Source organism: Erinaceus europaeus, chromosome 15 (genome assembly GCF_950295315.1).
Source record: "Erinaceus europaeus chromosome 15, mEriEur2.1, whole genome shotgun sequence".
Taxonomy (NCBI): Eukaryota; Metazoa; Chordata; class Mammalia; order Eulipotyphla; family Erinaceidae; genus Erinaceus; species Erinaceus europaeus.
In genome coordinates this window covers 74319211-74337329 of record NC_080176.1, presented here as the reverse complement: position 1 = coordinate 74337329, position 18119 = coordinate 74319211, and the positions used below count along the sequence as shown (strand labels likewise).

Below are 18119 nucleotides of genomic sequence, written 5' to 3'. Positions count from 1 at the left end.
TGTAGAGCTCTGGCTAAATCTGGCTGTGGGAACTGCTTCTCCCCAGCTGGCAAGGGAAGTTTGAAAAACAGTGCTACCTGCTGTTACCTGCTGCATAACTTGCGGTGTCTGGGTCCCAGTTTATCGCCTTGAGCAATCCACCCGACCCCTCTAACACACAGTGGTGCTTCTTTGCCTACTTTTCAAAAACAATATGTTTTATTTAATAATGAGAGAAAGAGGTACAGAGGGGAAGATATACATACACACACACACAGAGAGAGAGAGAGAGAGAGAGAGAGAAGAGAGACCAGAGCACTGCTCAGATGTGGCTCATGGTGGTGTAGTGGATCGAATCTGGGACTTTGGAGTCTTAGGCATGAAAGTATTTTTTTTTTTACATTTTATTTATTTTATTTTTATTTTTTATTGAGGGATTCATGGTTTACAGTTTAGTATTTTTCTCTCACCACTCTCATCACCGAGGGTCTGTGTCCCCACCCTGCCCTCACCCCCAAGCCCACAGACAACCACTATAGTTCTCCCACAGTCTTAGACATAGGCTGACACTTTTCTTTTTCACATTCGTACATTCAATTGTCTATATTCCACATATGAGTGAAACCATTCTGTAGTTGTCCTTTACATGAAAGTCTTTTTGTATAACTATTGTGCTATGTCCCTCTTTCAGGTAAGGACACTCATTGTCAGCTTATCAAACTCTTGAGAGACTGTTGATAACATTTCAATGTCCCCACTCAAGTCTGACACCAAAGAAATGAGAATTACTAAGTGATAAATAAGAGCAGCCTCTACCTTAAAACTCATTCATCTAATGGTAGTGACTAAGGGAGCATGAACTTCTAGCAACTTCTAGAAAGACTCTATGTCAGTCACTATAAGGGCTCAGTAAGTGAGGCCACTTACAGAAAAGTGTAAAAATGCAGCCTGCCTTTACCAGTGAGCTCACAAGGTAATTGTCAAGGTGTATTATCCATCCCTCTCACACTATCCTCCTGTTTAGAACTGAAATAAGAGAACTTCCTGCCCTTTGGACAAAAGTATTTAAGCTTTTATTGTGATGGGTAACAAGTGCGGGACTGGCGTCTAACAGGCTAGGTGTGAAACAGGTCAAGCGGAAGACTCTTTTCAGATAATTATTGGCAGTCAACAAGTTCTAACCAAAAGATGTGGCTTAAAAATCATCAATTTAGTCAAGGTTGAAAGATACAAGAATAGTGATGGATTCAGCACTAAGGACATCTGGTTAACTGGCCAGCAGAATGGGTGCTCGTAGAACACAGTCTTTAAAGAGTCGTGTTTTATTTCTTGGAGATAGTCCATCTTCACCATGGTCACTTCAGCTGGGGCTTCCTTTTTTCAGGTTGAGAATCCGGAGCAAAGAGTCTGCCATCTTGAACAACAGTAGACATCAAGTTAGTGGTACCTATGTCTAATACTAAAAGTGACTCCATTCCCAACCATCAACTTGAGAGCTTCCTGGAAAGGCCACTTCCTACCTAGCGAACTCCACACCATAGGATGGGGTTTTAGTGATTTGTGCTTTCAGAGTTTTACTAGAAGCTTCCAAGCCAGCTAAGAGTTTGAGAGATGGGAGTCGGGCGTTAGCGCAGTGAGTCGGGCATTAGCGCAGTGGGTTAAGCGCAAGGACCCGCTTAAGGATCCCAGTTCAAGAGCCCGGCTCCCCACCTGCAGGGGAGTCGTTTCACAAGTGGTGAAGCAGGTCTGCAGGTGTCTGTCTTTCTCTCCCCCTCTCTGTCTTCCCCTCCTCTCTTCATTTCTCTCTGTCCTATCTAACAATGATGACATCAATAACAACAACAATAATAACTACAACAATGAAAAACAACAAGGGCAACAAAAGGGAAAATAAATAAATATAAACAATATAAAAAAGAGTTTGAGCGACATAGATGGCCTTCCAGAAAGAAACAAACAAATATTCTTTCTTTCTCTTCTCACTATATTTTGGGGATCTCTTTCATCATCGCAGCTTAATGTAATATGACTACTCAAGTATGTCTTCACTACAATTAGGAACCAATCTAAGTATTCTCAATGGTTTACTTTGCAAGCAGCAACAGGGGAGAGGGACTATTAGGGAACAGGGGGCTTAATCAGCACTTGGCTTGCTTTGCCAGTGTCTCCTTTCATAAATCAAAGCAAGTTTATAAATGACACAATTACACACAAAACACCCAGACTGAAAAATGGTAGCAGTGTGGGCCACATGGGAAGAAGAGCTAATTTGGTTTTCTGCCAAGTTTAAATTTATGGTGGCTTGCTTGGGTGGCTTCTGTTCTAGTTAACTAAGACTGAGATAGAATGAGCAGCTAAGGTTTTAAAAATAATCCCTGGTTCCCTTTGTAACACCCTCCCCCTCTCCCCCACCCACTAGGATGAGGAAACACTTCTTTCTTCAGACCAGAGCTGGCCTCTTTCCATGATTCTCTAGTAAGTCAAGTGTCCTGATGTCCAGAGCGCTCATTGGCTTCTTATAAAGAACTTACTGCACTTCTCAGGTCGGCTATTACTTTCCCTGGGGCTCAGCTGTTGTTGGCCACATGCTAATGAGGCCAGAGCTGGGATGTCCATCCCCACACAAGCCCCTTAGCTTTGCTTCTCTTCAGGACCCTAGGCTACACCATTCCAGCTTATAGCCCGCATGAAGATGCCTCACATTGGGAGCCATTGCTCATCAAGATACCCAACTGAGGATGTGGGAAAGAGGAGCCCCCTCTTTTGACTCGAAACATTAAATCAGAGAAATCTGGCTCCAGTGAATGGGGAATAAAATGGAAAAGAAAATAAGAGTGTGCTCCTTGGAAGTTCAAGTTCAGGGATGCAAGAGATTGGGGTGAGGAGGAATTGTATTCAAAATGAGGGCCTGAGGGTAGGGTGGGGGTGCACCTGGTAGAGAGCACATGTTACAATGCTCAAAGGCCTAGGTTCAAGTTCCTAGTTCCCACCTGTGAGGGCTGGGGGTAGGGCTTCACGAGTGGTGAAGCCAGTCTGCCTGTCTGTCTATCTATCTATCTATCTATCTATCTATCTATCTATCTATCTATCTATCTATCTCTTTCTCGCCCTTCCCCTCTCTGTCTCAATCCAAAATAAGTGAATAAATAAAATAAATTTTAAAAATAAACCGAGGGCACTAACTTCACGTTAGTCTTTTGTAGAAGCTGTCAAATCGCCAGAGGCTTCCCCATTACTCTTGGTGGCCTGATGTTCTGCCCATATTTACAACTCCCATTGGAACACTTCAAATACAAATCAAGTGCTCTGTTCTGGGAACTGCTTTGCTAGGCGGTGGTAGGAGCAGTCCCATAAAAGTTAGGACAAGGGAGTCAGGCGGGAAGCACAGCAGGTTAAGCGCACTTGGCGCAAAGCTCAAGGACCTGCGTAAAGATCCCTATCTGAGCCTCCGGCTCCCCACCTGCAGGGGAGTGAAGTAGGTCTGCAGGTGTCTGTCTTTCTCTCCCCTTCTCTGTCTTCCCCTCCTCTCTGCATTTCTCTCTACCCTATCCAACAAGGATGACAACAACAATAAGTACAACAATAAAACAACAAGGGCAACAAAAGGGAATAAATAAATAAATAAATATCTTTAAAAAAAAAGTTAGGACAAACAGACACATTTCCTTCCTTCCCATAACAGCCTCTGTGATACACCCCTGCCCCACGCAGGCCTCTTCCTTCATGTCCAGAAGCTCAGAGGATCTCCTTGTTCCGCAGCTGAAAAGAATGATGAGCTTGGTTGGGGATAGATAGCAGAATGATTATGCAAAGATATTTTTGTGCCTGAGGCTCCTATGTTGCAGGTTCAATCTCCCACACCACCAGTGCTCAGCACAGCTGAGCAGTGCTCTGGTAAAAAAGAGAGAGAAAGAAAAAAGAACAGTGGAGTGTGGAGGGTAGATAGCATAATGGTTATGCAAAGAAATTTTCATTCCTGAGGCTCCAAAGTCCCAGATTCGATCATCCACACTACCATAAGCCAGAGCTGAACAGTGCTCTGGGGGGGAAAATGATAAACTGGGTCAGAATTAGGCTCTTTTTATATTTTATCTTTATATTTTACCAAAGCACTGATCAGCTCTGGCTAATGGTAGTGCAGGGAACTGAACCTGGGACTTCAGAGCCTCAGACATGAGAATCTCTTTGCATAACCATTGTGCTATCTACCCCCACCCCTCTGGGTCAGAATTACAGAAAAATCTCAAAGCCTAACTTTGATTTTCATGACACAGATAGCCCCATGGTGAAGGCCAAGATGAGGTCCTGGAACTGAGCTGAGTGCCACTTCAAGCTTTGGTCTCTCTCTCTCTCTCTCTCTTTCTCTCTCCTCTCCATCCTTCCTCTCTCTCTTTTAAAAAAATATTTATTTATTTTTGTTGCCCTTGTTGTTTTATTGTTGTACTCATTATTATTATTGATGTCGTCGGACAGAGAGAAACGGAGAGAGGATGCGGAAGGCAGAGAGGGGGAGAGAAAGATAAACACCTCAGACCTGCTTCACCACCTGTGAAGTGACTCCGCTGCAGGTGGGGAGCCGAGGGCTTGAACTGGGATCCTTACACCGATTGTGCCACATGCGCTTAATCTGCTGTGCTACCACCCTACTCCTGCTTCCTTTCTCTTTTGTGTCTGAAAAACCCAGCCTGAAGCAGTGAAGTCTCAAAAAATAACAACAGCAACAACAACTTACTGGTCATAGTTGCTAATACACTTCAGGATCTTGTTTGTCATGACTTAGCAGCCTCAATTCAGAGCACATGTACACAAATCTTTTCTGAATTAGGTAATAATATCTGTGTCATTAAGACATAGGAAGAAGCTCAGAGCTTCTAACTACAGCTCTGGGAGGGCTGGCAACAGGATTTGAGGTTTTATTGCTAGATGAGCAGAGCATGTGTGAATGGGTTTTTTTAATTAAAAAAAAAAAAAGCCTTTCAGTCTCTGAACACCCCCTACAGCTAGTTCTGGCAATACAGGGCTAGGTTATTAAACTTTCTAACACTGAAAGAGATCTGGGTTTCTTGTTTTTAAGTTTTTTAAAAAATATTTATTTATTTATTTATTCCCTTTTGTTGCCCTTGTTGTTTTATCATTGTAGTTACTATTGCTGTTGTTACTGATGTCGTTGTTGTATAGGACAGAGAAATGGAGAGAGATGGGGAAGACAGAGGGGGAGAGAAAGACACCTGCAGACCTGCTTCACCTCCTGTGGAGCTAATTCCCCCGCAGGTGGGGAGCAGAGGCTCCAACAGAGATCCTTATATGGGTCCTTGCGCTTTGCGCCACCTGCACTTAGCGCCACCTGTGCTTAACCCACAGCACTACCGCTGGACTCCCGAGATCTAGGTTTCTAACAGAAATATCCTCGTGGTACATTCTCTCTCTCCCTCTCTCCATATATATATAATAAATATTTCTAAGTTGTCTTCAGTTTTCCTGACCACAGGTTTGCACTGAGGCAGAATTTCCCAAGCTAGAGAAGTGATAAGTTGTTTGGGTCCACCCAGAGGCTACACAAATGTGGAATTAGCTTTTCATATTCCTGGGAAATGTACCCCACAGAGTGGCAGGGATTTGTGTAATGGATAATTAATAAAGGGGAGCTCAATGGGATAAGTTTTCAAAATGTATGCACAGGAGAACAAGACATGAAGATGATATAGTAGAGGGAGCTGGGCGGTAGCGCAGTGGGTTAAGCGCCCGTGGCGCAAAGCCCAAGGACCGATTCAAGGCTCCCGGTTCGAGCCCCGGGCTCCCCACCTACAGGCGAGGTCGCTTCAGAGATGGTGGAGCAGGTCTGCAGGTGTCTATCTTTCTCTCGCTCTCTCTGTCTTCCCCTCCTCTCTCGATTTTTCTCGTTCCTATCCAACAACAATAACAATAAACAAGGGCAACAAAAGGGAAAAAATAGCCTCCACAAGCAGCAGATTCATAGTGCAGGCACCGATCCCAGCAATAAGCCTAAAGAGAGAGAGGGAAAAAAAGATGATGTAGTAGAAAAGCCAAGGCCTGGCTGCAAAATGTTTCAGCTCAGGTTGCATATGGATGCACAGTGTCCCCCGAAGCTATCACTCTGTACCCCACTTCTACCACCACCACACGAAGAATTTGGGGTAGCCATCCTTTTGTAACAGCACTTGAAGCTTAAGGAATATGGGTCTGAACATGGTAGGAGATTTTCCATGCTAGAAGAAGGAATGGCATGTTCCCAAATATTCCAAAATTCTCCAGAGTTGTATTTAGGAGGAATAAAGCATCACAAAGTGGATATTGCTGTTTGGTTAGCAGATAAGACACTATTATTCAGTGACATCAGTGTGTGTTGGGGAGTGGGGAGCGGTTATGAATGAGCTGTGAGGGTCAAGCCATTCCAATGTTTGTAAGAGTATTTTGAAGGGTTCTGTGTTGGTGATTTCTCTTCATGGAGAAGGTGCTCTTGTTGGATGGCAGTTGATCAGGCAAAGATTTGGCCAACTAGAGGTTGGGAAGGCAGTCTCAGTCAAGCTCTCAGAGCTGTTTGAGCCAATGCAAGGAAGGGAGAGGGCCAGACAGTGCTGGGAATATTGGTGTGGACAGAGAATTATTTTTCAAAGAATTTATTTATGTATTCATGAGAAAGATAGGAGGAGAGAAAGAACCAGACATCACTCTGGTACATGTGCTGCTCGGGATGGAAATCAGGACCTCATGGTTGAGAATCCAATGCTTTATCCACTGTGCCACCTCCTGGACCACCAGAGAATTTTTTTAAATTATATTTATTTACTTATTGGATAGAGACAGTTAGAAATCGAGAGGGAAGGAGGTGACAGAGAGGAAGAGAGTGGGGCCAGGTAGTGGTGCACATGGTTAAGTGCCTACATTATAGTTTGCAAGGACCCAGGTTCAAATCCCTGGTCCCCACCTGTAGGAGGGAAAGTTTTGTGAGTGGTAAAGCAGGGATGCAGGTGTCTCTCTCACTCTCTAACATCTCTCAATTTATCGCTGTCTCTATCCAATAATAAATAAATTTTAAATAATTAAAAAAGAGAGGGAGAGAGACAAAGAGACACCTGCAACACTACATCACCACTTGCAAAGCTTTCCCCCTGCAGATGGAAGGCTCAAACCCAGGTCCTTGCACACTGTAATATGTGTTCTCAGCCAGGTGCATTGCCACCCCTGGCTTTTTTTTTTTTTCTCCTGTGATAATTTCTGTACAAATTTCTATGCTGGCTAGTTTAGCCCAAATTTCCTCTCTGAGTACTAAAAGCTACTAATTCAATAAATGAACAGCCAGTTAGCTTTGAGCACAGAGGATCCCCAGTCAACCAAAGGGCAGTGAAGTGGAAAACCTCCCTGCAGAGAAGCTGAGTGAGATTTGGCAAAGGCAGCCTGGATCTCTACATGAGGGGTGGGTGGGGGGGATGGTTGTCATCCATCAGAGTTAACCAGGAGGGAAGAGCCAAGGCATGAGCTCCCCAGTCTCGCCGAGCGGAAGGTATCATTATTTCTTGTCAGAAAGAGCACTGCATCCGGCAGCCTTCATATATATATTTCAGATCAATGGGGGCCATTCCACTGCAGAAAACAAACTGTGCCCTGGTTTGCATGTCTGCTTCCTCACCTCTAGAATAAAGAAAACGTTAGAATCTCCCTCTTCAGACTGCTGTGGGCATTGCCAAGAAAACGGAAAAGACCTGCCTCTCTCAGAGTGTCTGGCAAATTCTCAATAAAACTAGTCGGTCATTTCTAGGCGTGGCACTGTGAATACGTGCCTACGTGTAAATGAAATCAATACTCTGTAGACTGCACGATGGTCTGCGGAGTATGTTGTTATGGCTCCTATTTAGAAGACTGGGCTTGACTAACAATATGAATTATAAATTTTTTTAAATAATTTTTTTATATTTATTTATTTTCCCTTTTGTTGCCCTTATTGTTTTTTATTGTTGTTGTAGTTATTATTGTTTTTCTTATTGATGTCGTCATTGTTAGATAGGACAGAGAGAAATGGAGAGATAGGGGAAGACATAGAGGGGGAGAGAAAGAAACCTACAGACCTGCTTCACCGCCTGTGAAGCGATGCCCCTGCGGTGGGGAACTGGGGGCTCGAACCGGGATCCTTACTCTGGTCCTTTGCTCTGCGCCACATGCGCTTAACTCGCTGCACTACCGCCCGGGTCCTGTAAAAGTTTTTTTTTTTTTAAAGTACATGCTATTGTGACTATTATCATTGCAACTTGTATTTTTGCCTTTTCATAAATTTCCTTGTTGTTTAGTTTTGTTTTGTGATGAGAGCACTGCTCAGCTCTGGCTTATGGTATTGAGGAATTGAACCTGGGACCTTGGGTGCCTCAGGCATGAAAGTCTTTTTACATAACCATCATGCTGTCTCCCCAGCCCACCTTTTCATAAATTTCATGGAGACTTTCCAAAAGTTAATGGGAATCATGTCACTTTGAATAGCCCTTGCTTTCTTCTGACAGAGCTCACCCTCCCTCCCCTTTTGTTTCCTTCTCCTCTTGTATCTAAACATTGCCCTGTGGTGTCATTACTTTCCCTCTGTCCTCTCTAAAACCATATACATGGGTGAATCAGTTGACTTTAGCTGGGATCAAGTGGAGAAATACTTAGACAAGACATGAACCCATTAATCTTAGAGTAAATATGAGGGTGGACCATTGTGCAGGAAGGTAGCACATAAAATTTCTCTCTTCTACAGACATCTGTTAATACGCTCTCACAGTGAGATTCATTACAGTTAAGCTTTATCTGTAAGAGTCCCAGGATGACTACACCTTGCTATCAAAATCTTCTTATGATAGGACCTGGGAAATTGAAAAAAAAAAACACAAAAAAACTCCATCAATATGTAGCTGCTAATAAAACCTTTAAACTGAAGGTTGGAACCAACAACCCTTCTGATGTTCAAAAAGTCTATCTTAGAGGAAAATTGTCTATCTTAGACTATTTTAGGGGAATAGTCTATGTTAGAGGAAAAGCCAGCCTGCAAAGTGTCTAGTGTGTATTGACGGAAGCCGAAGTCTTATGTTTTAGACAGTTCTTTTTTTTTTTTTTTTAATACTGTTCAAACTCTTTCTCCTTCCAACTCTCCAAATGCCTCTAAGCCCCTTCCGAATGTCCAGCCCAACCAATGCCACAATGTACCTTTGTGTCTTGAACCTACATCTTTAAGGTGATGTCTGTTTTCCTCTGATCCCCAAGTAGACTGGCGGCTGCTCAGGGACTGCTGAGGAGGTGACTGGTGGCCTAGGATGGCCTTGGCTGCTATGAGGTTGAACACATTCCTTGCGGCTTCTTGGCACCGAATGTATTCCAACAGCTGCTGCTTCAGGTTCCCACCCTGGTGACTATATGGGGACTCTTCTGTGTTCTTCTTCCCCATTAGATGTCCTGTGGGGTGGGGGTGCAGAAACAAAAAAGAGAATGTCACAAATTTCACCCAGGGGAGAATGGAATTCATTCATTAATTTATTAATTTAAAAGGGCCACAGTGCCAGTGCTGTGTCTTGCCAAATGCAGGGTACTTGGTGCTTTGTTATAGTTAGACTTAGGACCCTGTTGAAAATGTACAGTGAGCTAGATGGGGTTCAGGCTGCAAGCCAGGAGCCCTGGCTCTTTTCCTGGTACCTTCACTAACTAACTAAGTGACCCCTGCCAGGTCACTGAGCAAACCCCCCCATCTTTATTTTATCAACCCTAAAAGGAACAGGTTGGACTGCATGAAAGCTGCGGAACCTTCCATAACTAAAATTCTGTTGCCAATTCCGTGTGCAGAATTCAATTGCCAACTGAATGGCGAGACTTCAACAAACTCCCCAGCCAATTTTGAGTCGCTCCTGAAAATGAAAGTCTCCACGCTTTTCATTGTGTGATTAAAAAAAAAAATAAGGCATTGCTTTACTCTTATCTGTAGCACAATTCCGTGGAAGAAAGTTTTCACTTAAGCTTGCTTAGAGCTTTAGCTGAGATTGAGTCCAGGGAATTATGGTGGTTAAAGTATGTTGTTGAAAACAAGTTCAGACCAACACTTCTGGATCTCATAAACGCAGAATTTCCTTTTGGATATTGAAGACGGTCAGTCCAAGTCTAGCAATGGGTCCCAGGATTCAGGGTTGCTGTGCAAATAAAGAAAATCTTACAGGATGGGGATGTAGCGTTGCATGTTTGAAGCCCAGCATGTGATCTTCACCACCTCCTCCCCCACCAATGGTTTTAAAAGTCTTGATAAATAAATAAAATCTGCTATGCAGGATGCCAGATCAATAAAAACGTAGAAGGGGGGCACTGAGTAGTGGTTCACTCGGTTAGCATGCATGCCACCATGTGCGAGGGCCTGGGTTCAAACTCCTGGTCCCCACCTGCAGGGGAGTGGAAGAAGCTTCACGAAAGGTGGAACAGTGCTGCAGGTGTTTCTCTTTCTCTCTGTACCTCTCCCTGTCACTCTCTATCTCTTACCTTTATCAGAAAGAGAAAAAGGAAGGGAGGAGAAATATCCAAGAGTGCTGGAGTTGTACAGGCACTGAGCCTCCGTGAAAACCCTACTGGCAGAAGAAGAGAAGAGAAAAGGAAGGAAGAAATAAAGAGGACTCTTTGTGATCTTTTCTTCATTAAATGTCCTGTAAGGGAGGGAGAGAGGGACAGAGAAGAGAGAGAGAGAGAGAGAGAGAGAGAGAGAATGTCACAAATCTCACCAAGGGGATGGAATTCATTAATTAATTCATAAATTAAGAAGGATCATTGTCCATCTTGGATGGAGCTTGAAAGAATCATGTTAAGTGAGAGAAGTCATAAACAAAAGGATGAATATGGGATGATCTCACTCCTAGACAGAGGTTGAAAAATAAGATCAGAAGGGAAAAACACTAAGTAGAACTTGGACTGGAGTTGGTGTATTGCACCAAAGTAAAAGACTTTGGGGCAGGAAAGGGGGAGAGTTCAGGTCCTGGAACATGATGGCAGAGGAGGACCTAGTGGGGGTTGGAATGTTATACATGTACAAACTATAGAATTTTACTATTGACTGTAAACCATTAATCCTCCAATAAAGTAATTTTAAAAAAGACCATTGTGCCTGTGTCTTCCCAAATGCAGGGTACTTGGTGCTTTGTTATAGCTAAACTTGGGTCCCTATTGAAAATGGCCACCAGAAATGGTGGACTTATGCAGGCACTAAGTGATAACCTTGCTGGCAGAAGAAGAAAGTAAAATAATAGAAAAATAGAAAAGAAAGGAAGAAAGAGAGAGGGAAAGTGGTCACCAGAAGTGGTGGAGCTTGCAGGCTCCAAGCTTCAGTGATGACTTTTGGCAGAAGAAGAAAGAAGAAAAAAAAAGCCAAGTGGGGCTCTGTGAGTGTAGCCCTGGGTTCCAAAATGAGCAGGAAACAAAAGTTCTACATTTTTTTGGAATGTTTATTGATGAGAGAGAGAAGAGAGAGAGCTAGAGTGAGAGAGAGATTTTTTGACATTATCCCTTTTAAAAAAATTTTTTTTTGCCTCCAGGCTATTGGGGCTTGGTGCCTACACTAAGAATCTACTGCTCCTGGAGGCTATTCCCCCCTTTTGTTGCCTTTGTTGTTTATCATTGTTGTTGTTATTGTTGTTGTCATTGTTGTTGGATAGGACAGAGGGAAATGGAAAGAGGAGGGAAAACAGAGAGGGGGAGAAAAAGATAGACACCTGCAGACCTGCTCCACCGCTTGTGAAGCGACTCCCCTGCAGGTGGGGAGCTGAGTGCTTGAACCGGGATCCTTCTGCTGGTCCTTGTGCTTTGCGCTATGTGCACTTAACCAGTTGGGTTCTATAGCACTTTCACATCATTTACTATTAATAAAACTCTAGTGTCTTTAATTTCAAACTCCTAAGGAAAGGGCTTGTAATGATTCCAACACTGACTGGCATGAAAAGTGTTCAGGGCAAAGCTCCCAGGAGTAACATTTGACAGTAACAATTCAGTCACTTCAGGTAGAAAGAGGCCTCTTGTCCATGGACAGAGACTTGAGTGCTGACATTCGTTCTGCTATTCACAGTTTCTAAGTTGCTTCTATGTGGATGGTTTCATTTGATCTGTACTGTAAGCAGTCTGATGGAAAATAAGACTTGACATGGTCACACACATGGGAGCAAAGACTTTAGAGTCAAAGGCCAGTGAAATCGCTCATTTGGATAATGTGCTGTCCTGCCAATGTGTGTGACCCTAGGTTTAATCCTGGCCCCCACCACATGGAAGGAATCTTTGGTGCTGTGGTCTCTTTCATTCTCACTAGCAAAACCAGCAAATAAACAACAATGGCAGCAGCAACAACAACAACATAACTCTAGGATCGGAACCAGACCCCAAGTTATGCTGCTTTGAAGTTTCCTTGAACTCCCTCAGAATATAAAGCAGCTACAAATCACTCTGGGCTCTGGAATTAAGGAAGGGTAAGTAGGGTCCAGGAAAAGATGTTATGATGCATACATACAGAAGGAACTGGGATCATGTAGATCACGACTCATTATGTGACTCAGAAAAAATAAGTCAACTCGGTGTTGAGTTACAAAGTCGGTCTGCATTATGGCTTGAGCCCTTGGCATGTCACCCATGACAAGACATGTCAAGATCTTACTGAAGACCTTGTCCCGACTGGAGGATTAGAAGCCGCAGGCATCACCTCCTCAAATATCTGGCTGGTTGACTCCATCCACTTAATACCCTTGCCCACAGCTGTAGGAGTTATGACTTTGCATAACTCCCCAGGAAGAGATGAAGCATTGGTCTTTATGTATATGGAGGAAACTGAGTCAGAATGAGGGGAGTAGAACCGGATGACCCTGGTCCACTTCTGCCCTCCCTAATTGCCTGCCTTTTAGATAGGACACCGGAAATCACAGAAACATTATTGCCAGTGGCGGGACATGGAGGATGATTTTCATTTCTGTCATTCCTGAGTAATTGTATGGAGTTTTCTAAAATGAGGGGCAGAGGCAGGGACAAAGTGGCCCTCCAGGCTGAATTTCAGCATTTGCGTGTTTGATGGGTGTGTGGTGGCCTGTCATCCACGGGCTGGTTATTAAGAAAAGTGCGCCATCTGTGGCACCTCGAGGAAGTACACCCCTGGGCCCTGTTTGCTTCTGAGCTGGCATTGTCATCTCCATGGCAACACAGATGCACACCCACTGCCACCTCTTCTGCCACCTCTTCTCCCTCATCATTTATGTGTCCATATCATAGTAACAGGGATCCCAGCGGAGACAAAAGGCCGGTCCTAGAACAAATAAAATCTCGCCAAGGTAAGAGTGGGAAGGGGAGCTTTTGTCTTTTGGAATCACTTAGAAATGTCACTAAAAAGGCAAGTGGTTTGAAATATAAATGAATTATCTTGAAATCAACACTTGGAGTAACTTCACTTAGGCAAACACTCACTAAGACAAAATGTGAGTCCTCCAGGGAACTTTTTTTTTTTCCCCCCTGGAGTGATGCTTTAAAGATATGTGGCCATTTAGGGCAGAGCCACTAGACAAAAGCAGAATTGTTCTATGGCTGGTCACTAGGGTTGCAGAAGTCCACTTTACAGGACACACAGGTTCCACCCCAAAGTGACAGCACTTGGTGGGCTATTATACCACTGGTGTCAGTGTTGACACTGTATGATCACACCAACAAAGCATTTCACACCAAGTCAGGTTGGAATCCAGGAAGCTTTCAAACTTCCTGTGAGCTTGTTCCTAGTGCCAGGAGCAGTTCTCTAAGCAAACCTGCAAATCAGCACCATAGCCTCCCTGTGGACAGGACTGAGTCTTAGCTGTGGGTCTTCCATGGTGGCCAAGCCTTGACTTAGGTGTGGAAGAGGGCATTTTAAAGGCCAAACAAGTATGGAAATACTCACATGCCAACAGAGGGCATACCTATGCAAAGCACACTTTCTCTTGTGCACAGCACTGTATTTATCTGTTTGTTTGCTTGTTTGCTTGTATGAGAGATATATAGAGACCAGAGCCCTGCTCAACTCTGGCTTCTGGTGATGCTAGGGATAGAAGCTGGGACCTCAGAGTCTCAGGCATGACAGTCTTTTTGCAGAACCATTATGCTATCACCCCAACCCCAACCCCCAACAGCATCATGTTTAGACCCAAATGCTTTTTTTTTTTTTTTTACCAAAGCAGTGTTCAGCTTTGGCTTATGGGGTGCGGGGGATTGAACCTGGGACTTTGGAGCCTCAGGCATGAGAGTCTGTTTGCATAACCATTATGCTATCTACCCTCCGCCCCCCAAATGCTATTTCTACTTCACCTCTTTCACCTTGCTCTTCATCAAAATGAAAAAAAAGTATCAAACACATGTTTGAAAACAAAGAAGAAAATGTAGGGCTGGGCCGTGGTGCACTCTGAAGAGAACACACGATGCCATGCTCAAGGCTGGGGTTCAAGCCCCTGTTCCCCACCTGTAGGGGAGAAGCTGCAAGAATGGTGAAGCAGGACTACAGGTGTCTCTCTCTCTCCTTCTCTATCCCCTTCCCTCTTCATTTCTCTGTCTCTATTAAGTAAAATGGGGGCCGGCTGGTGGTTGAGTGCATATGTTATAATGTGCAAGGATCTGGGTTTGAGCCCCCAGTCCCCACCTGCAGAGGGAAAATTTTGTGAGTAGTGAAGCAGGGCTGCAGGTGTCTCTTTTTCTCTTTCTTCATGTCCCACTGCCCTCTCATTTCTGGCTGTCTCTGTCCAATAAGTAAAGATAATAAAAATTAAAAAGAGTAAAATAAAACAAATGCAAATGTCTAAAAATGTCTAGTTGTTAAAGAAAACAGGTGAGGGAGTTGGGCGGTAGTGCAGCTGGTGAAGCTCAGGTGGCACAAAGCAAAGAGCAAGGACTGGTGTAAGGATCCTGGTTCGAGCCCCCCCTCCACCTGCAGGGGAGTCACTTCACAGGTGGTGAAGCAGGTCTGCAGGTGTCTGTCTTTCTCTTCTCTCTGTATTCCCTTCCTCTTTCCATTTCTCTCTGTCTTATCCAACAACAATGACATCAATAATAATTACAACAATAAAACAAAGGCAACAAAAGGGAATACATATTTTTTAAAAAAGAAAGAAAACGTGAGCCTTCACTTGTCAGTAGTTTACTTTTGGGGTGAAATGACTAGTCACCCTCACAAAGAGTGGTTAAAAGCCAGAAAACTTAGCTGTACTCCCAGAGTAACTCAATTCAAGCCTCAGAACCAGCTCTCTTACAATCCTGTTATCAGTTACCCAACCAGTCTTTTTTAGCAGACAAAAAGGGAGTGGCTACAGGAGGTTGGAAGCCTGGCATTTCATTCCATCCTCCTAGCCCATGGGCTGGTGGCTGCATGGGACAATGGTCAGTTGCTCTGAGCTCAAAGAAGACCCTTTAGAGCACCAATTTCAGGCTTGGCTTCTTTTAAAATCTCATAAGAGTCTTCACTCTTGAAACAGAGGTGGGGTTTCACTGTCATCCACCCCTCTCAGACTGCTGAGTTCCCAGGGTGTCTCTTGGGCATCTCAAAGATTTTCATCCCTTGAGGCTGCCCAGACTTGGCCAAGCTTCTCTTACTAACAGTGAAAACCACTCTGTTACAACTCAGCTCTCACAACACCAAGCTGAGGGCTCCCCTTCTGGCCACAGTCCCCACATCCTTTCTCTTCTTGAGCTCCAAGAAACTATGGATCCTCTGCAATGACAACTATTTTCGCCAACAGAACCCCCCCCAACACCCCCCCCCACTTCTACGTAGATGTGGATAAGGAAACACACACACACACACACACACACACACACACACACACACACACACACACACACACACACATACACTGTCTGGAGAGGATTCCTCCCCGTCCCAGCATTCCTTCCAGTACCTGGCCAGTTTGAGAAAGGAGCAGAGCAGCGGGCCACACCCCCTCCTCAGGGATCCGGACGAACTAGTCCACAAGCCCCTGCCTGAAGCACAGGACATGCGGCCAGAGGAAGGGGCAGGGGCCTGGGGAGAGCAGACAGGGAGGTGGAGAAAGAGCACAAAGGATGCGCCCAGACTGCAGGATGGGCAGAGGGAGAACCGGGTACAGGGAGGACCGGGCAGGGGAAGACACCCGCCGCAAAAAGCAGGAGGACACCGGAGACCATGCGGGAGCCACCCCCCAGAGCCCGGCTCCCCGCCCCTGGCTGAGCGGAGTTGAAGCCCTGGAGGGCGCGCGGGTCCGGGGGTCTCACCTGTGGCTTCGCGGGGCGCAAGGACGCAGCCCCGGCACTGGCAGGGCCGGGCCTGGGCTCGGAGGAGCGCTCGGGGACGCAGCTCCCCAAAGTCTCTCCCCAGGAGACAGCCGCCCCAGATTGGGCTGAGATTAGGGACTGGAAGAGGCCGTCAGGGGTGGGGGTGTGAAGGGAAGGCCACCTCCTCCACCACCACCCCCATGGGAGCTGCGTGCTGGCGAGTGAGCAAAGAGTACGGGAAAGAACGTCGGGAGCAGTCTGGTTTGCGGAGGGGTGGGGAACTACCCGGGTTTCCCAAGATGGGGAAGGGGTGGAATGGAGTTTTTAAGAGACAGACCTGATGGGGGTGGGGGGATAGAAACGGGGGAGCAAGCCGAACACCCCCCCCCCCCAAAGCCGAACCCCAGGGTCCCCTCCAGCCGGACTGGGGAGCCGCGGACACTCACCCACTGCCCAGTGGTTGCCGCGGGGGTACATCCTGGTGAGCGCGGGCCCCCCTGTTCCCGGCGCGGGTGCCGCGGGCCCAGGGGGCGCCAGGCCGACGACCAGGGCGAGCAGGAGCAGAGGGAGCCCGCGGCCGCGCATGGTCCCGGCTGGCGGACTGCGGGGCGAGCGGGGAGCTGCGTACCTGGCGGAGAGCGAGCTCAGCCCGGCAGGGACCCGTCAGCACCTCGGAGAGCTCCTCCCGCAGCTGCTGCCAGCCCGACTTTATATGCCCGCCCAGGAGGGGGGGCTGGGGGGCTCATCCGCCCAGGACCCGAGCGCTCTGACGTCTCCCTCTAACCAGCCATTGCTCTGGGACAAGTGTCCTCGAAAACCATCCATCTTCCCGCCGAGTGATGAAAAGGCTGAGTGTACTCTGATCCTCCCCACCACCACCAACCTTCCCCACATTAGATAAATTCTCCCCATTCTCGACGCCTTCGCTGGAACACAATTTGCTGAAGTCACTCTCTAGCCTCTCCAGGACCCTTCCTGCGTTTAGCGGCCTCCTGAATGCTGCAGGAGTCGGGGGGGGATGTTAAGGGGTGCGGGAGGGTTAAAACGGGGTGACGAGAAAGGATGGGTGTTTTCACTCTGAGCTTTGCTGGGGGGACTTGGAAGAGAGTGGCCAGACACTGCTCCCTCTCCCTCCTTACCTGCTTTCAGCCTATAACCTTCATAACCCTGACTCCCTCTAGCAGAGCCCCCCCCCCACACACCTTTATCTGACCCCTACCCCGCCTCCAGGTTTTCAGAAGTGCCTTTTGTAGGGTGCAGAGGATGGAGCAGGAAGGCATGCTTTGTGAGCAGAGGGAACGGGGCTTTTATTACACAGCTGATCCCTTTGCAAGCTGGTTTCTGTGTAGTAGACAAAGACACTGCCTTTGTGGCCAGGTGCCTTGACTGTGTCTACCAGAAAGCCCAAAGCTCCCCCCCCGACACCCCCCCCCCAACTGCTTAAACACCTTCCCAGGGCTGTTTGACTTTTCTCAGATCCTGAAGTGAAGGCTGGCCACCGGCCTAGCTCCCCAGCTACAAAAGGGGAGGACACCTTAATGCAACAAGAAATAACGAGTAGAAGCTGGTGGGCTGCTTGTACTGCCGGAGCTGGGGGTGGATTTGTGCAACCCTGAAATTCTGTTCCTCACCAAGCACTGGTGAGTTGTCTCCCTGGCAGGTCCCTGGTTATCCATGGCAACACGTGCAGACACTCACAAACTTGAAATTGTCACTGTCTCTGGCAAGCTGGCAGGTAGATGCATTTGCTCCACTTGGGGATGTTATACCTGTTTGCTACTAGGCTGAGTCTTGGGTGGTGGTGGGGGGGGACTGCTAGGAGGAACATTTCCATGTTTGTGTCTGGATAGAAGGTAAAAATAAAATAAAATGGGGCCAGGTGGTGGCACACC

The 18119-nt window shown here is 46.3% G+C and overlaps 1 protein-coding gene across 2 annotated transcripts; it reads right to left on the bottom strand.

Annotated features, from left to right (window-relative positions):
- Window positions 1-1007: 1007 nt before the first annotated feature.
- Window positions 1008-16947, bottom strand: GRP (gastrin releasing peptide). 2 transcript variants are annotated; one of them, XM_007529019.2, is made up of 3 exons: window positions 16674-16947; window positions 9191-9417; window positions 1008-1393 (listed from the first exon to the last, which is right to left on the bottom strand). In XM_007529019.2, the coding sequence occupies exons 1-3, from the start codon at window positions 16810-16812 to the stop codon at window positions 1340-1342; spliced, it is 420 nt and encodes a 139-aa protein (XP_007529081.1). In that variant the 5' UTR covers window positions 16813-16947; the 3' UTR covers window positions 1008-1339. The 2 variants fall into 2 exon arrangements, with proteins under 2 accessions (XP_007529081.1, XP_060028326.1); XM_060172343.1 differs by having other exon boundaries at window positions 9172-9417; window positions 16674-16944.
- Window positions 16948-18119: the final 1172 nt, after the last annotated feature.

Coding starts and splice junctions, on each gene's coding strand:
- GRP (XM_060172343.1), bottom strand. CDS start 16,812: ATGCGCGGCCGCGGGCTCCCTCTGCTCCTGCTCGCCCTGGTCGTCGGC. Junction 9,418..16,673: donor CGGCAACCACTGGGCAGTGG/GTGAGTGTCCGC, acceptor CCCACCCCACAG/GACATCTAATGGGGAAGAAG. Junction 1,394..9,171: donor TGTAGGTTCAAGACACAAAG/GTACATTGTGGC, acceptor CTGTTGTTCAAG/ATGGCAGACTCTTTGCTCCG.